Below are 24,514 nucleotides of genomic sequence, written 5' to 3' on the forward strand. Positions count from 1 at the left end.
GACTGAAGGGTGTGAATACTTACGTAAATTAGCCATTTCTGTACTTCATGTTCAATACACTTGCAAAAATGTCTAAAAACAGGTTTTCACTTTGTCATTATGGGGTATTGTGTGTAGGTGGGTGAGAGAAAAAATATATTTAATTCATTTTTAATTCAGGCTGTAACACAACGAAATGTGGAACAAGTCAAGAGGTATGAATACTTTCTGAAGGCACTGTAGGTGGTCAGCTATACAGAGACCTCTCAGATACCATCTAACAACACAGCATACATGACAGGCTGACTGACAGGGTCCAGCATTGCAACAGAGCGACATTTCTTATGCATAGTAAGTCTTAAAAAACACACAACATACAAGTCCGTGTTTTCACATACAGCAGTGACATGCAAGAAAATGACACGTTGGTGCTGAAATAATCATTATGCGGAAGCATTAATTGTTGAATTAATGTTGTTTCAATAATATCTTATGGAATCATAAACATGCCCAGTGACTGAAGTTATCTGTACACCAACACTGTCTAACTACATGCAAAAAGCGCAAGAGGTTAAAAACACATGCCACTAGAGAACTGGGGAGATTATTAGACCACTTTGGGCTCATCTAAGATTGCACTCTACTGGCAATGTCGAAGTTCTACCATCTCGTTTGTATCTTACCATATCTGATGACAACTTTATCTATGTCAAATTAATTCCAACATTTCCATAAGAGATATGTCATGCATAGATTGTACAAGAGGTCTGCAGTCACACTAGGCTATACGCTTGGTATTAAAATTAATTTGTAAGAGCCAGTAATTTATACAATTTCACAATAATATGCCATTTAGCAGACGCTTTTATCCAAAGCGACTTACAGTCATGTGTGCATACATTTTTACGTATGGGTGGTCCCGGGGATCGAACCCACTACCCTGGCGTTACAAGTGCCATGCTCTACCAATTGAGCTACAGAGGACCACAATGACATTGCAATTACAAATATTAACTTGGTTAAAAGGTGTTTGTTTCTCTATGATTGCTCTTACTTTACAAAATATGATACACATTTTCTTTTTGGTGTTCTGAAAATGAGATGTTTAAAAACCACACCCTTAAATCTATTACCATATAAAAAGAAAAAACACATGATTTTGATTTGAGCTTCAACATTGTATCATCCCCATTTGCTCTCCACACGTTTGAGAAGTAAACACATATATTAGAAACATTTAGTTTCATTTCGTTTTTAAAAGCTCTTTACCAGTTGTAGTAACTGGGAGTCTTTACAATGAACCAGTAGTGAGGACTTAATAAATAAAACAAATAGATTGTGCATCAACTACATCTATTAAATGTGCAACTTATGTAGCTTATACAATTTTTGCATTGGGAAATTAACAAACTCACATGCATACTATGAATTTGGTAAACCTTTTTCATTTCAATAAACCTCTACTATACAGGTTTCCACTCAAAACATGTTCCTAAACTGGCCACATTGATGAGTGGTCCAGACAATCATAAATAGTCAAGTAATCTGCTCTGCTGAAACGTGGGGGCCAGGAGTCACCCTTTGAAATGTACAACCATCAACAAACACCCCCTCCCGCCCCCATACCCCTGCAGTAAACGTGAGAGCATTTTCAAATGGAGGAGAGGGTGGAGAAACACGTGTACCTAGGCTAACAGACCTTTACAGCAGAAGCCTGAGACAGAGCATGCTATGACTAGAAACATGAGCATGCATTACAGACATGGGGTTAAGTGAGTGACAGTCAGGAGGGAGATTCCCCCAGAAGGGTGTCCAGGCTCCAGTCACTTCCATATTCAAGTCCTGGATCTCTTCCAACAGTCCTGTCCACCTCAACAAAAACCATTGGTGGCCGCCACAACATAAAGCAGTGAGTGAAGGGTGGGCTTGAGGGGGGGCTGCAAGTCGAGTCGCTAGCATGCGCCCACCTTCGCGCTGAAAAACCACACAGCATCAGGAAAGAGCCTCATCTTCGCCCACGAAGGGCAGGTCCATACTTCTCATGCCCTCACCGCTCTCTTGTTTCCTAGAAAACAGACAGAAGGAGCAGAATTCAATACAGCCATCAGTGCTAAGTACAGTGGCTTGCGAAAGTATTCACCCCCCATTTTTCCTATTTTGTTGCCTTACAACCTGGAATTAAAATGGATTTTGGGGGGTTTGTATCATTTGATTTACACAACATGCCTACCACTTTGAAGATGCAAAATATTTTTTATTGTGAAACAAACAAGAAATTAGACCAAAAAAATGAAAACTTGAGCGTGCATAACTATTCACCCCCCCAAAGTCAATACTTTGTAGAGCCACCTTTTGCAGCAATTACAGCTGCAAGTATCTTGGGGTATGTCTCTATAAGCTTGGCACATCTAGCCACTGGGATTTTTGCCCATTCTTCAAGGCAAAACTGCTCCAGCTCTTTCAAGTTGGATGGGTTCCGCTGGTGTACAGCACTCTTTAAGTCATACCACAGATTCTCAATTGGCTTTGACTAGGCCATTCCAAGACATTTAACTGTTTCCCCTTAAACCACTCAAGTGTTGCTTTAGCAGTATGCTTAGGGTCATTGTCCTGCTGGAAGGTCAACCTCCGTCCCAGTCTCAAATCTCTGGAAGACTGAAACAGGTTTCCCTCAAGAATTTCCCTGTATTTAGTGCCATCCATCATTCCTTCAATTCTGACCAGTTTCCCAGTCCCTGCCGATTAAAAACATCCCACAGCATGATGCTGCCACCACCATGCTTCACTGTGGGGATGGTGTTCTCGGGGTGATGAGAGGTGTTGGGTTTGCGCCAGACATAGCGTTTTCCTTGATGGCCAAAAAGCTACATTTTAGTCTCATCTGACCAGAGTACCTTCTTCCATATGTATGGGGAGTCTCCCACATGCCTTTTGGCAAACACCAAACGTGTTTGCTTATTTTTTTCTTTAAGCAATGGCTTTTTTTCTGGCCACTCTTCCTTAAAGCCCAGCTCTGTGGAGTGTACGGCTTAAAGTGGTCCTATGGACAGATACTCCAATCTCCGCTGTGGAGCTTTGCAGCTCCTTCAGGGTTATCTTTGGTCTCTTTGTTGCCTCTCTGATTAATGCCCTCCTTGCCTGGTCCGTGAGTTTTGGTGGGCGGCCCTCTCTTGGCAGGTTTGTTGTGGTGCCATATTCTTTCAATTTTTTAATAATGGATTTAATGGTGCTCCGTGGGATGTTCAAAGTTTCAGATATTTTTTTATAACCCAACCCTGATCTGTACTTTTCCACAACTTTGTCCCTGACCTGTTTGGAGAGCTCCTTGGTCTTCATGGTGCCGCCCCTTGCTTAGTGGTGTTGCAGACTCTGGGGCCTTTCATAACAGGTGTATATATACTGAGATCATGTGACAGATCATGTGACGCTTAGACTGCACACAGGTGGACTTTATTTAACTAATTATGTGACTTCTGAAGGTAATTGGTCACTTTTCCATTACTTATTTTTTAGAATTTTCTGAAACAAGTTATTTTTTTCATTTCACTTCACCAATTTTGACTATTTTGTGTATGTCCATTACATGAAATCCAAATAAAAATCAATTTAAATTACAGGTTGTAATGCAACAAAATAGGAAAAACACCATGGGGGATGAATACTTTTGCAAGGCACTGTAGCTGTGTCAATTCTATCACTGCATAGATAGTTAGTTAACCTCAGTTTAGCTGGGAAACTGAGTGGAACCATTCACTTGTTACATAACTGGAGAGAGTGAGCAGAGAGGGAACTTAGCAAGCTGTTAGTCGAACATTCAGGTCAGAGGAAAAAAAAAGTACATGAAAGTAGTTCACTGGTATGTCCTTGGGAGAGGGAGGAGGGTATTGTGGTGCTGCATGCAGAGGATTCAGTAACCCATAAAAATAAAAATAAACGGATACTTTGGCCAAATTTAATTCAGGGTTTTCACAGGCAAAGTGTTAAGGCTACAATTCTGTAAGTGCTTGGCCAAGGATCGAGTCAGGCTGGTTGACCTTGATCATGTTATGAAGTTCATTACAATCAGGGTTTAGACAATGAGATTCTAAGTTGACGGTTTCTGCTCATTGCTGTACAGTACACACCTGGCCAAAAACACTTACATTTGCGCTCGGTAGTAGGCAACCCCACTTCATAACAGATACCAGTGCAGTTGGGGATCAGCAAGAGGTTCCCAGACATGGCTTCAAGTACCCCTGTGTATTGGCTATAATTGTTTCATTGACTGTATGTTAAACTGTTACACAGGAGCACTTGACAAACTAACACCATTCATGCCTATGGACTTAAGTGTATTTCATACCACTTAAATAGTACTAAGATAGATAGGCAGGCAAGGCAGTGGCAGGCCCATAGTCCTTTACCTTTTTTGGTTACTATGAATGTAGCAGTATCTCACATTTCCCGCTCTCCTTTTGCTGGTGGGCAGGAGAGGGGGGGACAGATTAAGAGGCTGCCACAGCAAGTGCAGGCAAGCATATCATTGGTCGCCCAGGGAGAGAATAAATCTTAACACCTTCTAAAAGGAGCATCATTTTGCAAGATCAGACTAGTTAGGAATGTTGCCCATGTACGAAAGTGCCTCTAGCACAGAGCTTCTCCAGAGTAATATGAAGCTACATTACATTTATTAAAAACCATGAACTGCTTTTCAGAGTTAGGGGCAATTCCAGTCCATTTCAATTCTCTTCAATGCTTTTCAATTAGGAACATTTGGAATGTGGTTTACTTTCTGAATGGACAGGAATTTAAATGGAATTGACCCCAACCCTGCTGCTTTTAGAGTTGCAAAATTCTGGTAACTTTCCCCTAATTCCCCGGTTTTTCAAAAAAAAAGCAGAAAATCCTCCAACCAGGATTTCGGGAAAACCTGGGAATTTGGGGAAAGTTAACAGAATGTTGCAACCCTAACTGACTAGAGAGCAGTGTAAAAGGCCTAAGAGGGGGACTTACGTGAGCATGTGTCCCGGTGCAGACAGACTTGTGCCTCTGTCTTCTGTCCTCTGACGGCCCCAGTCAAAGGGGTTCCCAAATGAGCGCTTCCTTAGCATGGTCCTCACCAGGATCTACATAAACAGACAGATAGACAGACATCTGTGATCTGGCCACACAACTCTGAGTGATATTGTATTGTGTCAGTGGCTTTTTAGGGGGACAACATCAGATATCAGACTGTATTATGTCCGGGGCTTTTTGAAAGGGCTATACCATAGAGTTAAGTATGAAACACATCACGGAGTGGCTATGAGCAGATCATTCATTGTCCGTAGTCATACTTTCACTTTTCCTGGTTATAGTTCAAACAAAGTATTTTAATTAGTTACATATTTAGCAACACTTCATATCAAGTTGCACTAATGCAATAATTACTCTATAACTTATTTGGTAACCACAGTTTAATTACCCAACTGTATGACAGTAAGGTAGATGAAATAATCAAAGAGCTGAAAGGAAACTGAACATATTAAACCAATAAATGAACATTCGTAACAAGGCATCTTTTGTGAACTGCAAAGTATGACCTCATGTCCCAGGACAGCAAGAAACTGCCTGCCGTAAAATGAGCCTGAGTGTGAGTTCTGAGCCATTAATCCAGTGCTATCATGTTTAATCCAGTGTTAAAGGCAGGGTAGTGTGTGGCCTGTGTGTGTCCTCCTCCCACCACTCACCACAGTGGCCAGACTGGGGATGTGTTTGACAGAGTTCTCCACCTCCTCCTCGGTCACCTCAATCAGCATGCAGCAGTTATCATCCTCCAGAGGGAGGGGTTCCGCTCCGTGCCTCGTCACCCACGGGTGCACCTGGAGGGAGCAGAGAGACAATCTCAACATCATGTAAGCACACACATACACACAAATGTATTAATTTTAATTTTAATTTTATTTCACCTTTATTTAACCAGGTAAGCCAGTTGAGAACAAGTTCTCATTTACAACTGCGACCTGGCCAAGATAAAGCAAAGCAGTGCGATAAAAACAACAACAACACCAAGTTACATATGGAATAAACAAAAACGTACAGTCAATAACACAATAGAAAATATATATACAGTGTGTGCAAATGTAGTAAGTTATGGAGGTAAGGCAATAAATAGGCCATAGTGCAAAATAATTACAATTTAGTATTAACACTGGAGTTATAGATGTGCAGAAGATGATGTGCAAATAGAGATACTGGGGTGCAAATGAGCAAAATAAATAACAATATAAATAACAATATGGGGATGAGGTAGTTGGGTGGGCTAATTACAGATGGGCTGTGTACAGGTACAGTGATCGGTAAGCTGCTCTGACAACTGATGCTTAAAGTTAATGAGGGAGATAAGTGTCTCCAGCTTCAGAGATTTTTGTAGTTCGTTCCAGTCATTTGCAGCAGAGAACTGGAAGGAATGGCGGCCAAAGGAGGTGTTGGCTTTGGGTATGACCAGTGAGATATACCTGCTGGAGCGCATACTACGGGTGGGTGTTGCTATGGTGACCAATGAGCTAAGATAAGGCGAGGATTTGCCTAGAAGTGATTTATAGATGGCCTGGAGCCAGTGGGTTTGGCGACGAATATGTAGTGAGGGCCAGCCAACGAGAGCGTACAGGTCACAATGGTGGGTAGTATATGGGGCTTTGGTGACAAAACGGATGGCACTGTGATAGACTACATCCAATTTGCTGAGTTGAGTGTTGGAAGCTATCCAGAATAAAATAATGGATTTCTGAAACACTGCTTGAGATTACTTACTTCTTGACACACACACACCATAAACATATAAGAAAATCACAAAGAAGCAAACCTTAATCTGTGGTATTGATATCCTGCTCTCTGGATTCTTGTCCAGCATCTTCAGTAGCAGATCTTTCAGATCGTCAGATATGTCTGCACTGTAGGGCCACAACAATAGTCAGACTTAGGATGCTTACGGTCATCCATTTGTAATGGATCATATCACTCCCAGTAGAGTTGAATGTAGTACTCACTGCTCTGGCAGCTCCACTGGCTGGGTCTTGATCTTCTGATGAAGACTGAGGATGCGCTCATCCATGAAGGGACACTGTTGATGGGAGTAAAATTACAGTCAACGTGGTTGACAAAAGTTAACATTTTAGGTGAACAATGATGTATAAAAATGTACAAGTTAAATTGTTCAGTATCCGTGTTAAACCTGACCTTGCTTTATGCAGATGTGGATTGTGAGGTAATATGTGCAACACAGTGTAAGGTTAGTGAGCAGTGTAAGGAAAGAGGTTAGAGGTTTACCACTCCAAACACGAAACAATAGAGCGTCACTCCCATGGCCCAAACATCCAATGCCTACAAGAAGAAACAGAAATGGACTTAATTTAAAACCCACATCATTAAATTGTCCCATACGAGTTGCCCTACGGGAATTCCAAAGGAAAATATGTCATTTCCAAAGAGCCCTCCAGGGGGTGACAGAAGCTCATTCACCTTGCCAGAGAAGTTCTTCCTGGTCTCAGAGAGGGTCTCTGGGGCGAGGAAGGCGGGTGTGCCCACCGTGCTGGTCAGAAGGGCATCTGCCCCCTCAAACTGGTTACTGACCCCAAAGTCAGCGATCTTAATATGACCGTCCTCCCCAACTAGGAGGTTAGAGGGCTTGATGTCCCGGTGGATGATCCTCTGGTAATGCACTGGAAAACAAAAACAACAACAACAACACATGTTACCGGCATCACTGTGCTGCAAACAGTATCGCTTCCATCACTGTCCTTGTCCATGGCTCGAACTAGTTACCCTCTGCTCGCAAACACCTGTGACCGCCTGCTTGACAGCCTACTAACCATTTGCGCCACTGAAAAGGATCCAATTTAATGGCGCAATTAGCAACATTTCAAGCTGTGGGTGAGTTTATTTGGTACGATCTCAATTTGTTACACACACACGCCTTAGTAGAATACAGGTAAATAAGGATTCTTACCTTGTCTATAAGTGAAGGTGGGTTGACTAAGTAGTTGTATAAGGGAGAGGGAGAGATGTTTTGAGTGCTGCATCTAGTGCCCATACAGTGCATCTCCCTCCCTCCATATCTCCGTCTGTACTGCTCTGGTAGAAGACAGAGCTTGTGGTAAGTCTTAGGGTGCGCCCCCTTTTCCCTATATAGTGCACTACTTTCACCAGAGCACCATAGGCTCTGGTCAAAAGAAAATGTAATGTAGTCTCTGGTCAAAAGTAGTGCACTATATAGGGACTAGGGTCCTGTTTGAGTGCAATAATGGCACTAAAAGCCACTGAGATTATGTGCGTCGGGCAAAGGCGGCAGTGGGTGGCTAAAGAGAGGAAGAGAACAGACAGTTCTGAGATCACAGAAGAGAACCCACTCACAGAACTCGATCCCCCTGAGCAGGTCTTGGAAGTAGAACCGCGCCTGGTCTTCATTCAGCGGCTTGTCCGTGGGCATCTCCTCCATCACAGCCCTGCGCGCACATACTCACGCACACACACACGTAAACATACCCACAGACAGACACACACACGTAAACATACCCACAGACAGACACACACACGTAAACATACCCACAGACAGACACACACGCAGAGAGAGCAGTGCATTAAGCGTCAGTAGGGCACTATAAAATCTGCGATGCAGTGAACGCGGACGGAATCACGGAATCCAGACATTAAAACGAAATTCAACAATGTTCAAAAATGTATTGTATATACTAGAGAAGCAACTAAATGTATTGAACATGAATACATTTTCCCAAGTTTATCATAAGACATAAACAGAATGCATCAGTGATACGTATTTCCTGCAACTTTCTGAAGAGGCAACGAGAATGCCCCTGTCTGTGTGTGTGCTGTGCACGCGTTAGCGATGATGCTAGCTAATGGAAACAGTCTTCTGGTAGATGGAAAGGTTTTCCAAAAAACCTTCTCAATAAAAACTTAACTACAAACTTCAGGATATAATTGCAGAGTTTCATGAGGCTCTATGCTTACCTGGCAGAATGATATCATTATTATTTTCATCAATCCAGTGGGTATTTGTTTAGCAAATTCATCACATGCAGTACAAAAACACCGCTAAACAACAGCCACTTCAATTAAAGGGTAACTACACCAAAAAATCACAATTTCGATTTTTTTTTATTTGTGATTGAAGCATTGTTGTGGACTTACAACATCCAATTTAGTTGTTTTTCTATTTAAAAAGGGTGATTTTGAGAGAGAAAACCTGAAAGAACTGGGAAAATCTGAAACCTGGAAAGAGCAAACAGAATTTTGGGAAAAACTAAACGGAATCAGGAAAAATATTACAATGATTTTGTAGGGCCCTACGTCTGTGCTTAACTAGATTGGGCTCATTCCAGCTTGTAATGATTACAGTAAAAAAAGGCTTAACTTACCCCTGTTTGACCAGCTCAAACACTGTGAACAGAACAAAGATGCCATCATTACATCATCATCAACAATGCTTTAGCTAGTTAGTTATTATGATTGAATTGATAATAGCTTCGGGAAATCATTTAATCTGTGAGTAGGTCTGATTAGGACGTGAGTGGGACGTGTGTGTGTGCATGCGGATTGCCAGGCAGAGGGAGAATCAGGCCAATCATACCCATGTACAGATGGTCCTCACCAGGGTCATCCAGAACCTGGCAGGAGAAGAAAGCAGGTGAGAGGAACACATACTAAGTATACTAGGCCTACAGCACACTACACTACTAGCAGTCTGTGGTAAACACAAGTAAACTTGCAATCACTGACAGGGTCGAGGACACAGTGCAGACTACGCAGTCTCAATGATTGTATTATGTATTGGCAGTACACAAACAGCTTGAGTTAAGAGGACCAACGCCATCCAAATTGCAGAGCTTACCTCCACCAGCTTCACTACATTGGGATGGTCCAGCTTTTTCAGGATGGCAATCTCCTGGTAAACCCGTTCCAGGGGTCCTTTGGGCTGAGGGGGGCCTTCGGGGGCTGCTTTGGCTCCGCGGGGGGGTGGTCTCCCTGCAGGTGAACAGGAGGGAAGAGAGAGTGTAGTGGCCTTGTTAGTCTACAGCAGCAGAATCCCAGAGTAGTGTACTAGCTAGTAGAGCCGGGTAATATGGACAAAAAGTAATATTGTGATAAATGCAACTACACTGAACAAAAATATAAAATGCAACAATTTCAAAGATTTTACAGTTACAGTTCATATAATGAAATCAGTCAATTTAAATAAATTCATTAGGCCCTAATCTATGGATTTCACAGATATGCATCAGTTGGTCACAAACACCTTAAAAAAGAAGTGGGAGCGTGGAACAGAAAACCAGTCAGTATCTGGTGTGACCACCATTTGCCGGAAAGGGGATTCATTTGCCTCATGCAGTGCAACATCTTATTCGCATAGAGTTGATCAGGCTGTTGATTGTCGCCTGTGTAATGTTGTCCCACTACTCTTCAATGGCTGTGTGAAGTTGCTGGATATTGTCGGGAACTGAAACACACTGTCGTACACGTCGATCCGAGCATCCCAAACATGCTCAATGGGTGACATGTCTGGTGAGTATGCAGGCCATGGAAGAACTGGGACAATTTCAGCTTCCAGGAATTGTGTACAAATCCTTGCGACATGGGGCTGTGCAATATCATGCTGAAACATGATGGCAGCGGATGAATGACATGACAATGGGCCTCAGGATCTCGTCACAGTATCTACAGTCTTGGTCAAAAGTTTTTAGAATTACACAAATATTTTCTTCAGTGTTATGAGATATTTTTGTCAGATGTTACTATGGTATACTTAAGTATAATTACAAGCATTCCATAAGTGTCAAAGGCTTTTATTGACAATTACATTAAGTTTTTGCAAAGAGTCAATATTTGCAGTGTTGACCCTTCTTTTTCAAGACCTCTGCAATCCGCCCTGGCATGCTGTCAATTAACTTCTGGGCCACATCCTGACTGATGGCAGCCCATTCTTGCATAATCAATGCTTGGAGTTTGTTTTTGATTGTCCACCTACCTCTTGAGGATCGACCACAAGTTCTCAATGGGATTAAGGTCTGGGGAGTTTCCTGGCCATGGACCAAAAATTTCGATGTTTTGTTCCCCGAGCCACTTAGTTATCACTTTTGCCTTATGGCAAGGTGCTCCATCATGCTGGAAAAGGCATTGGTCGTCACCAAACTGATCTTGGATGGTCGGGAGAAGTTGCTCTCGGAGGATGTGTTGGTACCATGCTTTATTCATGGCTGTGTTCTTAGGCAAAATTGTGAGTGAGCCCACACCCTTGGCTGAGAAGCAACCCCACACATGAATGGTCTCAGGATGCTTTACTGTTGGCATGACACAGGACTGATGGTAGCGCTCACCTTGTCTTCTCCGGACAAGGTGTTTTCCGGATGCCCCAACCAATCGGAAAGGGGATTCATCAGAGAAAATGACTTTACCCCAGTCCTCAGCAGTCCAATCCCTGTACCTTTTGCAGAATATCAGTCTGTCCCTGATGTTTTTCCTGGAGAGAAGTGGCTTCTTTGCTGCCCTTCTTGACACCAGGCCATCCTCCAAAAGTCTTCGCCTCACTGTGCGTGCAGATGCACTCACATCTGCCTGCTGCCATTCCTGAGCAAGCTCTGCACTGGTGGTACCCCGATCCCGCAGCTGAATCAACTTTAGGAGATGGTCCTGGCGCTTGCTGGACTTTCTTGGGCGCCCTGACGCCTTCTTCACAACAATTGAACCTCTCTCCTTGAAGTTCTTGATAATCCGATAAATGGTTGATTTAGGTGCAATCTTACTAGCAGCAATATCCTTGCCTGTGAAGCCCTTTTTTTGCAAAGCAATGATGACGGCACGTGTTTCCTTGCAGGTAACCATGGTTAACAGAGGTTGCAGTGGAATGTGTTTTGGGGATTAAGTTCATTTTCATGGCAAAGAGGGACTTTGCAATTAATTGCAATTCATCTGATCACTCTCCATGACATTCTGGAGTATATGCAAATTGCCATAATCAAAACTGAGGCAGCAGACTTTGTGAAAATTAGTATTTGTGTCATTCTCAAAACTTTTGACCACGACTGTATGTGCATTCAAATAGCCATAGATAAAATGCAATTGTGTTCGGTGTCCATAGCATATGCCTGCCCATACCATAACCCCACAGCCATCATGGGGCACTTTGTTCACAACGTTGACTTCAGTAAACCGCTCGCCCACACAACGCCATACACGTGGTCTACCATCTGCCCGGTACAGCTGAAACCGGGATTAATCCGTGAAGAGCACACTTCTCCAGCGTGCCAGTAGCCATCAAAGGTGAGCATTTGCCCAGTGAAGTCGGTTACGACGCCGATCTGCAGTCAGGTAAAGACCCTGGTGAGGACGATGAACACGCAGATGAGCTTTCCTGAGACGGTTTCTAACAGTTTGTGCAAAAATTCTTCAGTTGTGCTAACCCACAGTTTCATCAGCTGCCCTGGTGGCTGGTTTCAGACGATCCCGCAGTTGAAGAAGCCGGATGTGGAGGTCCTGGGCTGGCGTGGTTACACGTGGTCAGCGGTTGTGAGGCCAGTTGGACGTACTGCAAATTCTCTAAAACTACGTTGGAGGCGGCTTATGGTAGAGAAATTAACATTAAATTCTCTGGCAACAGCTCTGGTGGATATTCCTGCAATCAGCATGCAAATTGCACACTCCCTCAAAACTTGAGACATCTGTAAGTGACAAAACTGCACATTTTAGAGTGGCCTTTTATTGTCTCCAGCACAAGGTGCACCTGTGTAATGATCATGCTGTTTAATCAGCTTCTTGATAGGTGGATGGATTATCTTGGAAAAGGAGAAATGCTCACTAACAGGGATGTAAACAAATTTGTGCCCAAAATTTTAGCTAAATAAGTTTTTTGTGCATTTGGAAAATTTCTGGCATCTTTTATTTCAGCTCATGAAACATGGGACTACCACTTTACATGTTGCGTTTATATTTTTGTTCAGTGTTTCTTGCTCGATAACAATAAATAGCATACAACAATAAAAACAATTGTTTAATGGAAAGTTACTTTACATTAGCGGCAGGGCTATAGACAATTTATTTCCAGTGCCAAGTACACTACATATACAAAAGCATCTGGACACCCCTTCATATTAGTGGATTCAGCTATATCAGCAACACCCGTTGCTGACAGGTGTATAAAATCGAGCACTCCGCCATGCAATCTCCATAGACAAACATTGGCAGTAAAATGGCCTTACTGAAGAGCTCAGTGACTTTCAATGTGGCATCGTCATAGGATGCCACCTTTCCAACAAGTCAGTATGTCAAATTTCTGCCCTGCTAGAGCTGCCCCGGTCAACTGTAAGTGCTGTTATTGTGAGGTGAAAACATCTAGGAGCAACAACTGCTTTGGTACGCCACACAAGCTCACAGAACGGTATTGCCGAGTGCTGAAGCACGTAGCGCGTAAAAATAATCTGTCCTCGGTTGCAACACTCACTAAACAGTTCCAAACTGCCTCTGGAAGCAACATCAGCACAAGAACTGTTAGTCGGGAGCTTCATGAAATTAGTTTCCATGGCCGAGCAGCCGCACACAAGCCTAAGATCACCATGTGCAATGCCAAGCGTCGGCTGGAGTGTTGTAAAGCTCGCCGCCATTGGATTCTGGAGTAGTGGAAACGCGTTCTCTGGAGTGATTGATCACGCTTGACCATCTGGCAGTCCGACGGACTAATCTGGGTTTGGCGGATGTCAGGAGAACGCTACCTGCCCGAATGCATAGTGCCAACTGTAAAGTTTGGTGGAGGAACAATAATGGTCTGGTCTGTTTTTCATGGTTCGGGCTAGGCCCCTTAGTTCCATTGAAGGGAAATCTTAACGCTACAGCCTACAATTTCATTCTAGACGATTCTGTGCTTCCAACTTTGTGGCAAGAGTTTGGGGAATGCCCTTTCCTGTTTCAGCATGACAATGCCCCCGTGCACAAAGCGAGGTCCATACAGAAATGGTTTGTCGAGATCGGTGTGGAAGAACTTGACTGGCCTGCACAGAGCCCTGACCTCAACCTTATCGAACACCTTTGGGATGAATTGGAATGCCGACTGCAAGCCAGGCCTAATCGCACAACACTAATGCTCTTGTGGCTGAATGGAAGCAAGTCCCCGCAGCAATGTTCCAACATCTAGTGGAAAGCTTTCCCAGAAGAGTGGAGGCTGTTATAGCAGCAAAGGGGGGACCAACTCCATATTATTGCCCATGATTTTGGAAGTCAGAAGTTTACATACACTTAGGTTGGAGTAATTAAAACTAGTTTTTTAACCACTCCACAAATTTCTTGTTAACAAACTTTAGTTTTGGCAAGTCGATTAGGACATCTACTTTGTGCATGACACAAGTAGTTTTTCCAACAATTGTTTACAGACAGATTATTTCACTGCATCACAATTCCAGTGGGTCAGAAGTTAACATACACTAAGTTGACTGTGCCTTTAAACAGCTTGGAAAATTCCAGAAAACAATGTCATGGCTTTAGAAGCTTCCGATAGGCTAATTGACATCATTTGAGTGAATTGGAGGTGTACCTGTGGATGTATTTCAAGGCCTACCTTCAAACTCAGTGCCTCTTTGCTTGACATCATGGGAAAATCAAAAGAAATCAGCCAAGACCTGAAGGTACCACCAGGGACGGCCTGTTCAATAGGGCGATATGGGCGACGCACTGCCAAACGGGAAAAGGAAGGGATTTTTTTTCTAATAAATTATATCACGGCAACAGTAGTTATCAGTGTTGTAATCTATACGTCTGATCTGCCACAGTGCCACACTGCCACTAAATGTGCTTCAAATGGCTCCACCCCCTTTTGGGGCGATTTCAGTCAGATTGAAAATCGCCCAGAACTTCTGTCATAGACTCCCATGTAAAATCTATTTTTTTCAAATTTCAGAGCCTTCAATACAATCTCAATGGGTGTCTGTGGGCTTGCACTTACGCGCTTTCGTCATACGTTACGTAACCATGAACGTAACTGAGAAAAGAGTGGATTGTTTGAAAGAAGTTCCTTTTTGTCGGCGAACAAATGAAGATAAATTGGCAACGAAACAATTAGGACCTCCCAGACCAAATTTAATAATTCAACAGGTTTCTACTAAAGGCGGAAAGTCCTACACCCGAGGATTTTCCAAAAATTGGTACGAACGAAAAAGACATTGCCACTCACTCAACTGGATGACGAGGGATACAGGCTAGCTGTCCGCCGCCACAACGATGAGGTTAGTGTTGATAATCACAAGTTTACTGGATGTGGATATGGTGTAATAAAGGCAGTTTATTCAGAGGTAAATATATCTGGAATCGCGTTCACGGACCCGTTCGTCAAACTCTTAGGGAGCTATAAATTAAGCCCCATTACTTACCATATCAGATAAGAGAAATTGCTGCAGCTACATATATTTTACATCCTGGCCCTACATAGTTCACTATTTGCATCACTTACCAAAATATTACATGTGGTCATATATGCTTGGAAAGTGGAGATGCCATAGAACGTCAAAAAAGTAAACATTGCTGGAGACACATTGCGTTTGCTAGCGAAGAGATTTGTTGTGGCAAATGAACTTGGGCTGGGAATTGCCAGGAACCTCACGATAAGATATATGCATCAGCATTGCGAGTCTCATGATTCTATACGTATTGCGATTCGATACTGTGATTTTATTGCGCACCATATGTCTGTTGCAGAGGGATCAGAAAGCCATGAGAACGAGTTTTGATCAGTCATGGAAATAAAAGTGCTGAAAACAAATTGGCTCCCAATGTGAAAAGATTGAGAACAAGCTATGAAGGAACAATAATGGTGTTTTGGTGCAGGTACAGCCAACTAGCGCTAAAATATTGTGATATTGTCAATACAGTATATCGTAAAGTATCACTATGTAACTCGATTTCTTTCACCCCAATCCCTCAAATTAACGGTAAATAACTGAATTGTTTGCCCCACATTTAGCTAAGATGATTAGCTAGCCAGCTAAAATGATTTAGTTAGTTAGCAGTCGCATCTACAATAGTTTACTGTCAATAACATGTCTCCAAAAATGACGTGGTGTCTCCAATTGTGTTGACATTTTACAATTGCAATGCGCATCCATGAGTATCCACTTTCTGTAGCTCAGCTGGTAGAGCATGGTGCTTGTAACGCCAAGGTAGTGGGTTCGATCCCCGGGACCACCCATACACAAAAATGTATGCACGCATGACTGTAAGTCGCTTTGGATAAAAGCGTCTGCTAAATGGCATATTATTATTATTATTATTATTATTATTATTATTATTATTATCTGAAGAGAGCCCCGAAACATTGTGTGCAGACATTTTATGCAATAAATGAAGTAGGTTCAATCTAGTAGTTCTGATCTTCTGATTGGTCCTGATGAGTTGGGCGAGGTCCCCTGCAGGCTACTGTCACTGTTGCATTGGCTCTGAGTCGGGTTCTCTGTCTTCAAATGTTCAGCCTAAGAGAGGGGATTTTTGTGTGTGTGTGTGTGTGTGTGTGTGTGTTTAACAGTGATGATGTGTGTGTGTGTGTGTGTGTTTAACAGTGATGATGTGTGTGTGTGTGTGTTTGTGTGTGTGTGTCCTCAGAGCAAGAACTCGTGAGTTGGAAGAACTGAGAGGCCTATGGCGTGGGTGTTGTCCTTGGCCACCTGCTGACAAGGCTGACAAGATAGGACCCTTTTGTCCATTGTTATTGGATAGGAACAGAACTTATAACCAGCTCCTGACCTAAATAGATCTTAGCACAACATTTTACTCAACATATCATATTCCATATTCACTATAACAAATATATTTACTACGACATTAGCAAGAACCGCCACATCCTCAGCCGGCTAATCCAGTGTGTGAAGTTTTGCGGAGTGTTTGAGTTAGCTTTGCGAGGCAAAGATGAAACTGAGGGCTCCACCAACCCTGGTAAGCCAACACTTTTGAGATCAGTCAATAAATGCTTCTGGTATTGACTTATATGCTGCCCCTGTCTTCATGTTGTTGCTGGACATATCTTTTTTTAAATGTGTGTAGGTCACCTAAATCATCAGAAAAATTGCCCCTCCTGAGAATTTTTTCAGGAGCCGCCACTGGGTACCACGTTCATCTGTACAAACAATAGTACGCAAGTATAAACACCATGGGACCACGCAGCCGTCATACCGCTCAGGAAGGAGACGTGTTCTGTTTCCTAGAGATGAACGTACTTTGGTGCGAAAAGTGCAAATCAATCCCAGAACAACAGCAAAGGACATTCTGAAGATGCTGGAGGAAACAGGAACAAAAGTATCTATATCCACAGTAAAACGAGTCCTATATCGACATAACCTGAAAGGCCGCTCAGCAAGGAAGAAGCCACTGCTCCAAAACCGCCATAAAAAAGCCAGACTACGGTTTGCAACTGCACGTGGGGACAAAGATCGTACTTTTTTGAGAAATGTCCTCTGGTCTGATGAAACAAAAATAGAACTGTTTGGCCATAATGACCATCGTTATGTTTGGAGGAAAAAGGGGGACGCTTGCAAGCCAAAGAACACTATCCCAAACGTGAAGCACAGGGGTGGCAGCATCATGCTGTGGGGGTGCCTTGCTGCAGGAGGGACTGTTGCACTTCACAAAATAGATGGCATCATGAGGAAGGGAAATGGTGTGGCTATATTGAAGCAACATCTCAAGACATCAGTCAGGAAGTTAAATCTTGGTCGCAAATGGGTCTTCCAAATGGACAATGACCCCAAGCATACTTCCAAAGTTGTGGCAAAATGGCTTAAGGACAACAAAGTCAAGGTATTGGAGTGGCCATCACAAAGCCCTGACCTCAATCCTATAGAAAATGTGTGGGCAGAACTGAAAAGGCGTGTGCGAGCAAGGAGGCCTACAAACCTGACTCAGTTACACCAGCTCTGTCAGGAGGAATAGGCCAAAATTCACCCAGCTTATTGTGGGACGCTTGTGGAAGGCTACCTGAAACGTTTGACCCAAGTTAAACAATTTAAAGGCAAAACACTTAGCTAGATTGCAATCTCTAAATATGATATTGCTGCTATATAGCCATGAAAGCTAATTGATTAAACCTATCAGTAAATGTAGGCTAATGTCCTACAAAAACTTTCCAATGCTAGGCCTAGGCTACTTGATGTACAACAAGATCTCACGGTTTTACCAATTTATCCACGTTTCTCCAAACATCAAATTTAGAAGTTGCTCCAACTTCAAATTTCGAAGTGTTTTTGACAACCTGGGTTGCTCCTGCTGCTATGTATCGTTCCAGGCAGATACTTTCAAAGCAGGAATCAACATAATGCATCGGTTTTAGAACTATCTACATGAACGCTGTGTAGCAAAATCACAGAAAACTACTCACGTACGAAAAATGCTTCGGTAAGAAGAAGACAATGTCGGTAATTTTCGGATTATCGTCCAAGCACTACTAGCTAGGCTATGTACTCCCTGCTGGATTTACTATCTGCCTCATGCTCTGTACTTACGTGGGAAACCTGCCTGCCTCATCAGCCTCTTCTTGGACAGTACTTTCATCGCCTAGAGGAGGGGAGGGAGAAAGAGAGGGAGGGAGAAGGAGAGAAGTCTGACATCAAAGTATGGAGAGATGTACAGTAAAAAGGAGTGCAGTTACATGCTACAAACCTGTGCACATGCTTCTCTGGATAGAGGATGGCGTAGATGTGAAACATTACCCTACTTTTACACAATACAAGAAACACATTACAGAACTGCGAGTGTTCCTCAATTAATTAATTATCTAACCAATTGCCTCTGTTCTGCTTCACATACTGTCACACCTCATAGCGATAGCGTTGTCATGATACCAGTATCGCGATACTACGATACCAGATTTTCCATGGCAAAAAGGAAAACACAAAGCAGACTAAACTTTTTGGTCCTTTAAAAAACCTATTGTATGTAACATATTGTGTGCTATAGCTTGGAAAATAAACATGTGATCTGGGTGACAACATAAGGCTGCTAGTTTCCAAAATTAGGGCCACTTCATGTTTTATTTCTTTGTCACGATACCGCTGAGTATCGCGATAATTGTATCGTGTCAACACTACATAGCGATTAGTACTAATGATGACAGTGTGAGAGTGTGTGTGTATGTGTTGTGTGTGTACGGTGGCCAGCAGGACTCACATAGTAGGTGTTGTCGTCTTCATTGTAGGCCAGCTTGACAACACCATAGGAGCCCTTGTCAGAGAACAGGAGAAAACAGTTAGACAGAGTGTGACATTCAGCAGCTGTCAATCATCCACACAAATAAAAACCTGCTGTACACACTCAAAAGGACACACAAACCCGGATGCACGCACACACACAGAATAGCTATCCCAAGCTGACCCATCGGAAATGTATGGGCTGAGTACTCTCAATGAGGAGCAGCTTCAAAATCAACAGTCCAATTCAAATCTACCCACCCACCCACACATATTAGATTTGTGCCTAATTAGTGCAACACAATCTAGCTTCTCTACCCACACACATATACAGAGCTTAGCACAATTAGTTGGAAAGTATATCCTTCACACACACACACACACACACACACACACACCCCCCCCCCCAGCTGGGAGAACAGATTGGGGCTACAGCAGGAAGCCCATCCCAGACTAGAGAGATGAGGTGATAGCAGAACACAACTCTCTCCAACTCCATCCTGACAGGCTCCCATTGTCTACTGCTCCACACAGAACAGAACAGACTCACTTGGCCCCATGCACACTACCCAAGGAGGAGATGACTAGGGCTATTTATACCAGCCTCTCATCCTCCTCTTAACTCTCCCCGGGCCAGGGATTTTCAGAGAATTTGAAATGACAAGGCTGGCAGGGAGAACTGAGAATGATGGCAACTGTGTCCTTAATGATCCTCCGTCTTTTTAACATGCACAGTGGGAAATAGATAGAGGAATGGGGACTTCTTCAAAAGAAAATCAAAACAGACTATTTTATTCCAACAGCCATTAGGCTCTATAATAGATAATCTGTTGGTTCCTCTTGTATACAGCATATTCCACTTTCACTTTAAATGTGTAGCTACAGTATAGCACTTTTAATTAAATATATTGTGTAGTTTCTGTGTTTTCATGTTTTATGTACCATCTTTTTAAGCACGACCAAATTAATTTCCCCCTGGTGGTATAATAAAGTTGATCTGAAGTGCTTTGAAGAGCGACGACAGTACCTTTCCGATTTCATCTTTGAGCTTGTACTGGTTGAGCTGCACGCAGTCCTTTGAGAGAGAGAGAGAAAAAAGCAATTGGTTGACTAATGCATTTTTCTTGGTCTACAACAATCATCACATTAGGTATAGCATTAGCAGAACCAACAATCCATGTAAAAGCAATGTGCTTCCCAACACAACCTTCATTATGGATCACCTTGGAAAACAAACTAACAAAAGTCAGCATGACTAAACATACAAAATTTAAGTCTGTACAAACCATGAGTAATGGGATCTGCTAGTTTATATCAAGTCAAGTCTAGAGGTGTTCAAGGAGAAGGGTAACAGCATAGCTAGAGACCATAGGGTGCTATTTGGGACACAAACCATCTCTACATGGAGTCTACTGGACTATGCTTCTGAGATCTAATGGGGAGTGAGCTGGCATCTAATAAGACCATGGACCTTACCTTCACATAGACTCAACCTTTATACCAGTATGCTGCTTCATTTACCACTGGGGACAAATGCACATGTTCAGCTGATGTGCGTTCATAGAATTTGGCTAACACAAAAATTGTGTTTTATTAAACAGACCAAGTAGGAGGTTAAATGGCCGTAGCCTACCTGCAGGTCAGTGATGGAGACGCGGTGAGACTCCACGGTGGGTCTACGGGGCAGCCGGGGGGAGGAGTGGGGCGAGGTGATGGGCGAGTAGGGCAGCGAGGGGTAGATGAAGCGGCCGTTGAGCCCTGGGGAGCCGCAGGGAGACGAGGCCGTCTGGGAGCGCTCCTGCAGTGATAGCTTCCTGTCTGACAGGTTTAGTCTTCCCCGGTGCTCATGGGGCTTGGGGAACAGGGCCTCGGGGCGGCCCACGGCGTGGGACAGCTGGTGGCAGGAGTGGGCTCTGAAGGGGGGCGCGCCAGGCTCAGGGGTCTCAGAGCTGTCCATGTCCTCCACCTCCTCACCTCCCTTGGGCTCGTACTCTGTCACCACGATGAGGGACTCCAGGTAGTCTGGGACAGGGTGGGGTTGAGGGTTCATCGTTGGGGCAGGGCAGCTGCACAGCAGGGGCTGAGTATGAGTGTGTGTGAGCAGGGAGGCATGGCAACAGGGCGAAGGGGGCTCAGCAGAGGGCCAGGAGGAAACACACGGAAACATGACGTAGACTGTCCCCAGAGCCTATTGGCCGCTGCTCCATCAGTGGTCTACCTCAGGAGAGCAGACAGCTAAGAGCAAACAAACAATAAAAAATATATTTCACTTTTCAACACAGAGAACTTGAAGGATGAAAAAACAAAAAATTTCTAACATTTAGGCTAACAGATACAACACAGGTCTGTAGACAGACACAGAGCCTAGGTCCTGACCTTGTTCATGGGGAAAATAGCAAGATGTGCCAGACCCCCTTGGAATTCCAACCTGCAACAACATTTTAGCTCTTTCAACTCAAAACGAGTTGAGGTGCCAACAAACACATCCTAGGAAAAGTATGAAAACACAGAGCAACTTCATAACTAGAGAATCAATCAACTTACAGCTGTATGAACTTAGGCTAGGCTACGACATTACTAGCATACAGTTTCTCCATGTGCTAACAACTCCAAATAGTGCTAGAATCAAAAACAACATCTCCGAACGGTTGGACTCATTGAAGCCTCCATAGGGGGTTAGGTTATCTATTCTAGCCAACCAAGGTTGTTTACCTCTATCTCAAGTACCCCCCCCAGCCAATCTGAGGCCATTATCTGTTCTGATGTTGACTCTGCCTTTCAGGGGTGGTAAATAGGGAGTGATTTCTCTGCAGGTTGATTCCTGAGGGGAATGGGAGCTGAGTAGACAACAGATTGGAAAATCAAAGCAGCCAGAAGAAGATAAACACTCGTCCCCAAGTCAAGATCGCAACGAGGAGAATGTGTGTGGGAAAAGAAGCCCCCTCCAGGTGGCCTCGTTTCTCCTCTCTCTCTCTCTCTCGCTCTCTCTCTCGCCTCCACATTCTCTCTATTCATCCCTCTCTCTTTACCACCACTGTCTTGGGGGAGTGAATTTATTTTGCTCTCTCCTTGACTCTTTTTCAACACTCTGACATTTTCTCTATTCATAAAACTCCCTCTAGCTTCCTCTCTATAACCTCTGTCTGTGTCTCCTTCTCTGCCTCACCACCACTCCCTGTCCCCTCAGTCACGTCCAGCCTTTCTCCCTTTTTGGTACCCGCTGTACTTCACCACTGACCCCTAGCTCATTATATCCACAAGACAGCCTCCTATTAAACACCCCCACACACACTCACTGGCAGTCTCCATCTGCTGGGGGAGAGTCAACAACAGGTATTGTGTGTTTATCTTTTGATGAAGAGAAACATTTCCAGAACATGCTGTGGATTGGACAACCTTTATGAATCTTCCTCCTTCCCTCGTTACCAAGTAACAATACAATAACAATATCAAACGGGGTCGGTTTCAACAGATCACAGAAAATAAAGGATATCAGACCCAACAACGAAGTGCCCCCCTTCTTTTCAGAGCAGAGTAGCACTGTAAACTCCCCTGCTGTCACAACTCAACTCTGATAGCCTGATTTAGCTTGAGGAGAGTAGAGGAACGTGGTGAGACGTGACCCACTGTGTACATGGGGCTTTCTATAATCGGAGTGCAGTCAACTATCCATGACCTACTTTGATCTCAGATGGTTGACGAGGCCCAGCTCAAGACCTATTTCCACTCACATGAGATGCTAATGCAAACACAATCCGTGGTTGAGATATTCACACACACTTCAGAGTTAGCCTACATATTAACACATTTTCTTGTCCCTATTCTTGTCAAATTGGCTGAAATGGAGTCCAAAGACAACTTACTTCCTTGCTCCTAGAGATCTGAGGCTCAAACCATTAAACTACCCTGATCCCTCATTACACTGGTTCGCTGACGAAGCAGCTTCCAGCCCTGGAAACAAACAGATGCTGCTCTGCTCCAGATGCCACTGGCTCATATCATAACAACAGTCACATGATCTGACCTGGGTGGGTATCAGAATCTGGGGATTCACTCTGAGGACAACAACACTCACACAGGGCCATATGTAGCAGAGGAGTATTCTCAACATCATTAACAGATCAACATTACAACCCTGTCACTGATCTATAGTCCGAGACCAGATAAACCCCTGTGAATGGCAAGAGAAGTCTCTTCTCTCAAGCAGACTATATAGCTGATGTAACTACTGTAATATTTATGCAGTGGACTCAATGGGATTGACGGCTAAACATCTGGAAACCCATTAGGCCTATTTCAAATATACTTGACCAAACAGATGTTGCAAGCAAACACTTGGCAAGTTTGGTATCATGATTTGACCTGGGTGCCTATGACTTATCGATATGATCTGTTCACATTAATTGGATGGGAAGCAATTCGCATTAAATGACAATGTTAGTCTGCAAGCCCACAATTCGGTACCCAGGTGGCTCATTCCCAGGAAGATACTTATAACCTGTACATTACCACATCAACACACAAAACAGAGAACCATGCAAGGTTCACCTTCACAACAGCTTACAGAAAATTTGCAAACGTTACTGCTGTGCAGGATATGTTACATAGCTAACGTTACAGTTTATAGCTAGCTAGGTTGCTAACCCTAACGAAGATTTTCGCACTTCAAAATAGCTTAGCTATTGTTTAGGCTATGTATTGCCAAATAAGGTCATGTTATAGGTAATGGCATATTTATATAATTGACATACGAACATAAAATGTTGAATACACCTTGACAGATTTCCCACGTATCGTCGTACTTGATTGTGGAGCTAGCTAGCCAACTTAGTTAGCTTCACGATACAGAATGATGTTGAGGGAAGGCGACGCTCGCGCTTCACAAAAACAAGCCCTCGACCGTTAACGTGATGCGTGGTAGAAACACTTGCACAAAAACTTACCTTTTCATTAAGTGCAAATGTCAACTAAAGGTATTCCGTGTGCTAGCCACCTGAGGTATGAAATAGCGTTGATGTTGCTGGTTAGCTACATAGAGAAACTGAACGGGGGTATCGTTGTGATAAGTAGCGAGAATCCTCTGACGGACCAATGTAGTTGGGCAGACACCTTGTGGCCGGTGGGTGAAATGCTGTGGGTGATGGACCCTCTCAAACGAACGGTTCTATTATTTACCCCAGTAGATTCACAACAGAAAATAGCTATTCGGAGCATAGCTGAAACAAACTTGCCATGGAATTGGCCTTTCTTGGCATCGGAGAATATAGCCTTGATGATTTCTGGCTCCACCGTGTGGTACAAAAACGATATACACTACATGACCAAACGTATGTGGACAACTGCTCGTC

General features: G+C 43.5%; 1 protein-coding gene across 4 annotated transcripts; it reads right to left on the reverse strand.

Moving 5' to 3' along the window:
* Positions 1-895: 895 nt before the first annotated feature.
* On the reverse strand, positions 896-24,514 carry LOC121582589 (calcium/calmodulin-dependent protein kinase kinase 2). Of its 4 annotated transcripts, none has more exons than XM_041898493.2 (17): positions 24,110-24,511; positions 20,800-21,401; positions 20,194-20,241; positions 19,147-19,200; positions 18,483-18,534; positions 9,848-9,981; positions 9,608-9,623; positions 9,375-9,396; positions 8,350-8,441; positions 7,459-7,658; positions 7,267-7,320; positions 6,987-7,060; positions 6,803-6,890; positions 5,688-5,819; positions 4,972-5,084; positions 4,383-4,436; positions 896-2,044 (listed from the first exon to the last, which is right to left on the reverse strand). In XM_041898493.2, exons 2-17 carry the CDS (start codon positions 21,331-21,333, stop codon positions 1,972-1,974), a joined length of 1,740 nt encoding a protein of 579 aa, XP_041754427.2. In that variant the 5' UTR covers positions 21,334-21,401; positions 24,110-24,511; the 3' UTR covers positions 896-1,971. The 4 variants fall into 4 exon arrangements, with proteins under 4 accessions (XP_041754427.2, XP_041754426.2, XP_041754428.1 ...); XM_041898492.2 differs by having other exon boundaries at positions 9,587-9,623; positions 24,110-24,510; XM_041898494.2 differs by lacking the exon at positions 4,383-4,436 and having other exon boundaries at positions 9,587-9,623; positions 24,110-24,506.

The sequence above is a fragment of the Coregonus clupeaformis genome, chromosome 15 (genome assembly GCF_020615455.1).
Source record: "Coregonus clupeaformis isolate EN_2021a chromosome 15, ASM2061545v1, whole genome shotgun sequence".
NCBI classification, from domain to species: Eukaryota; Metazoa; Chordata; class Actinopteri; order Salmoniformes; family Salmonidae; genus Coregonus; species Coregonus clupeaformis.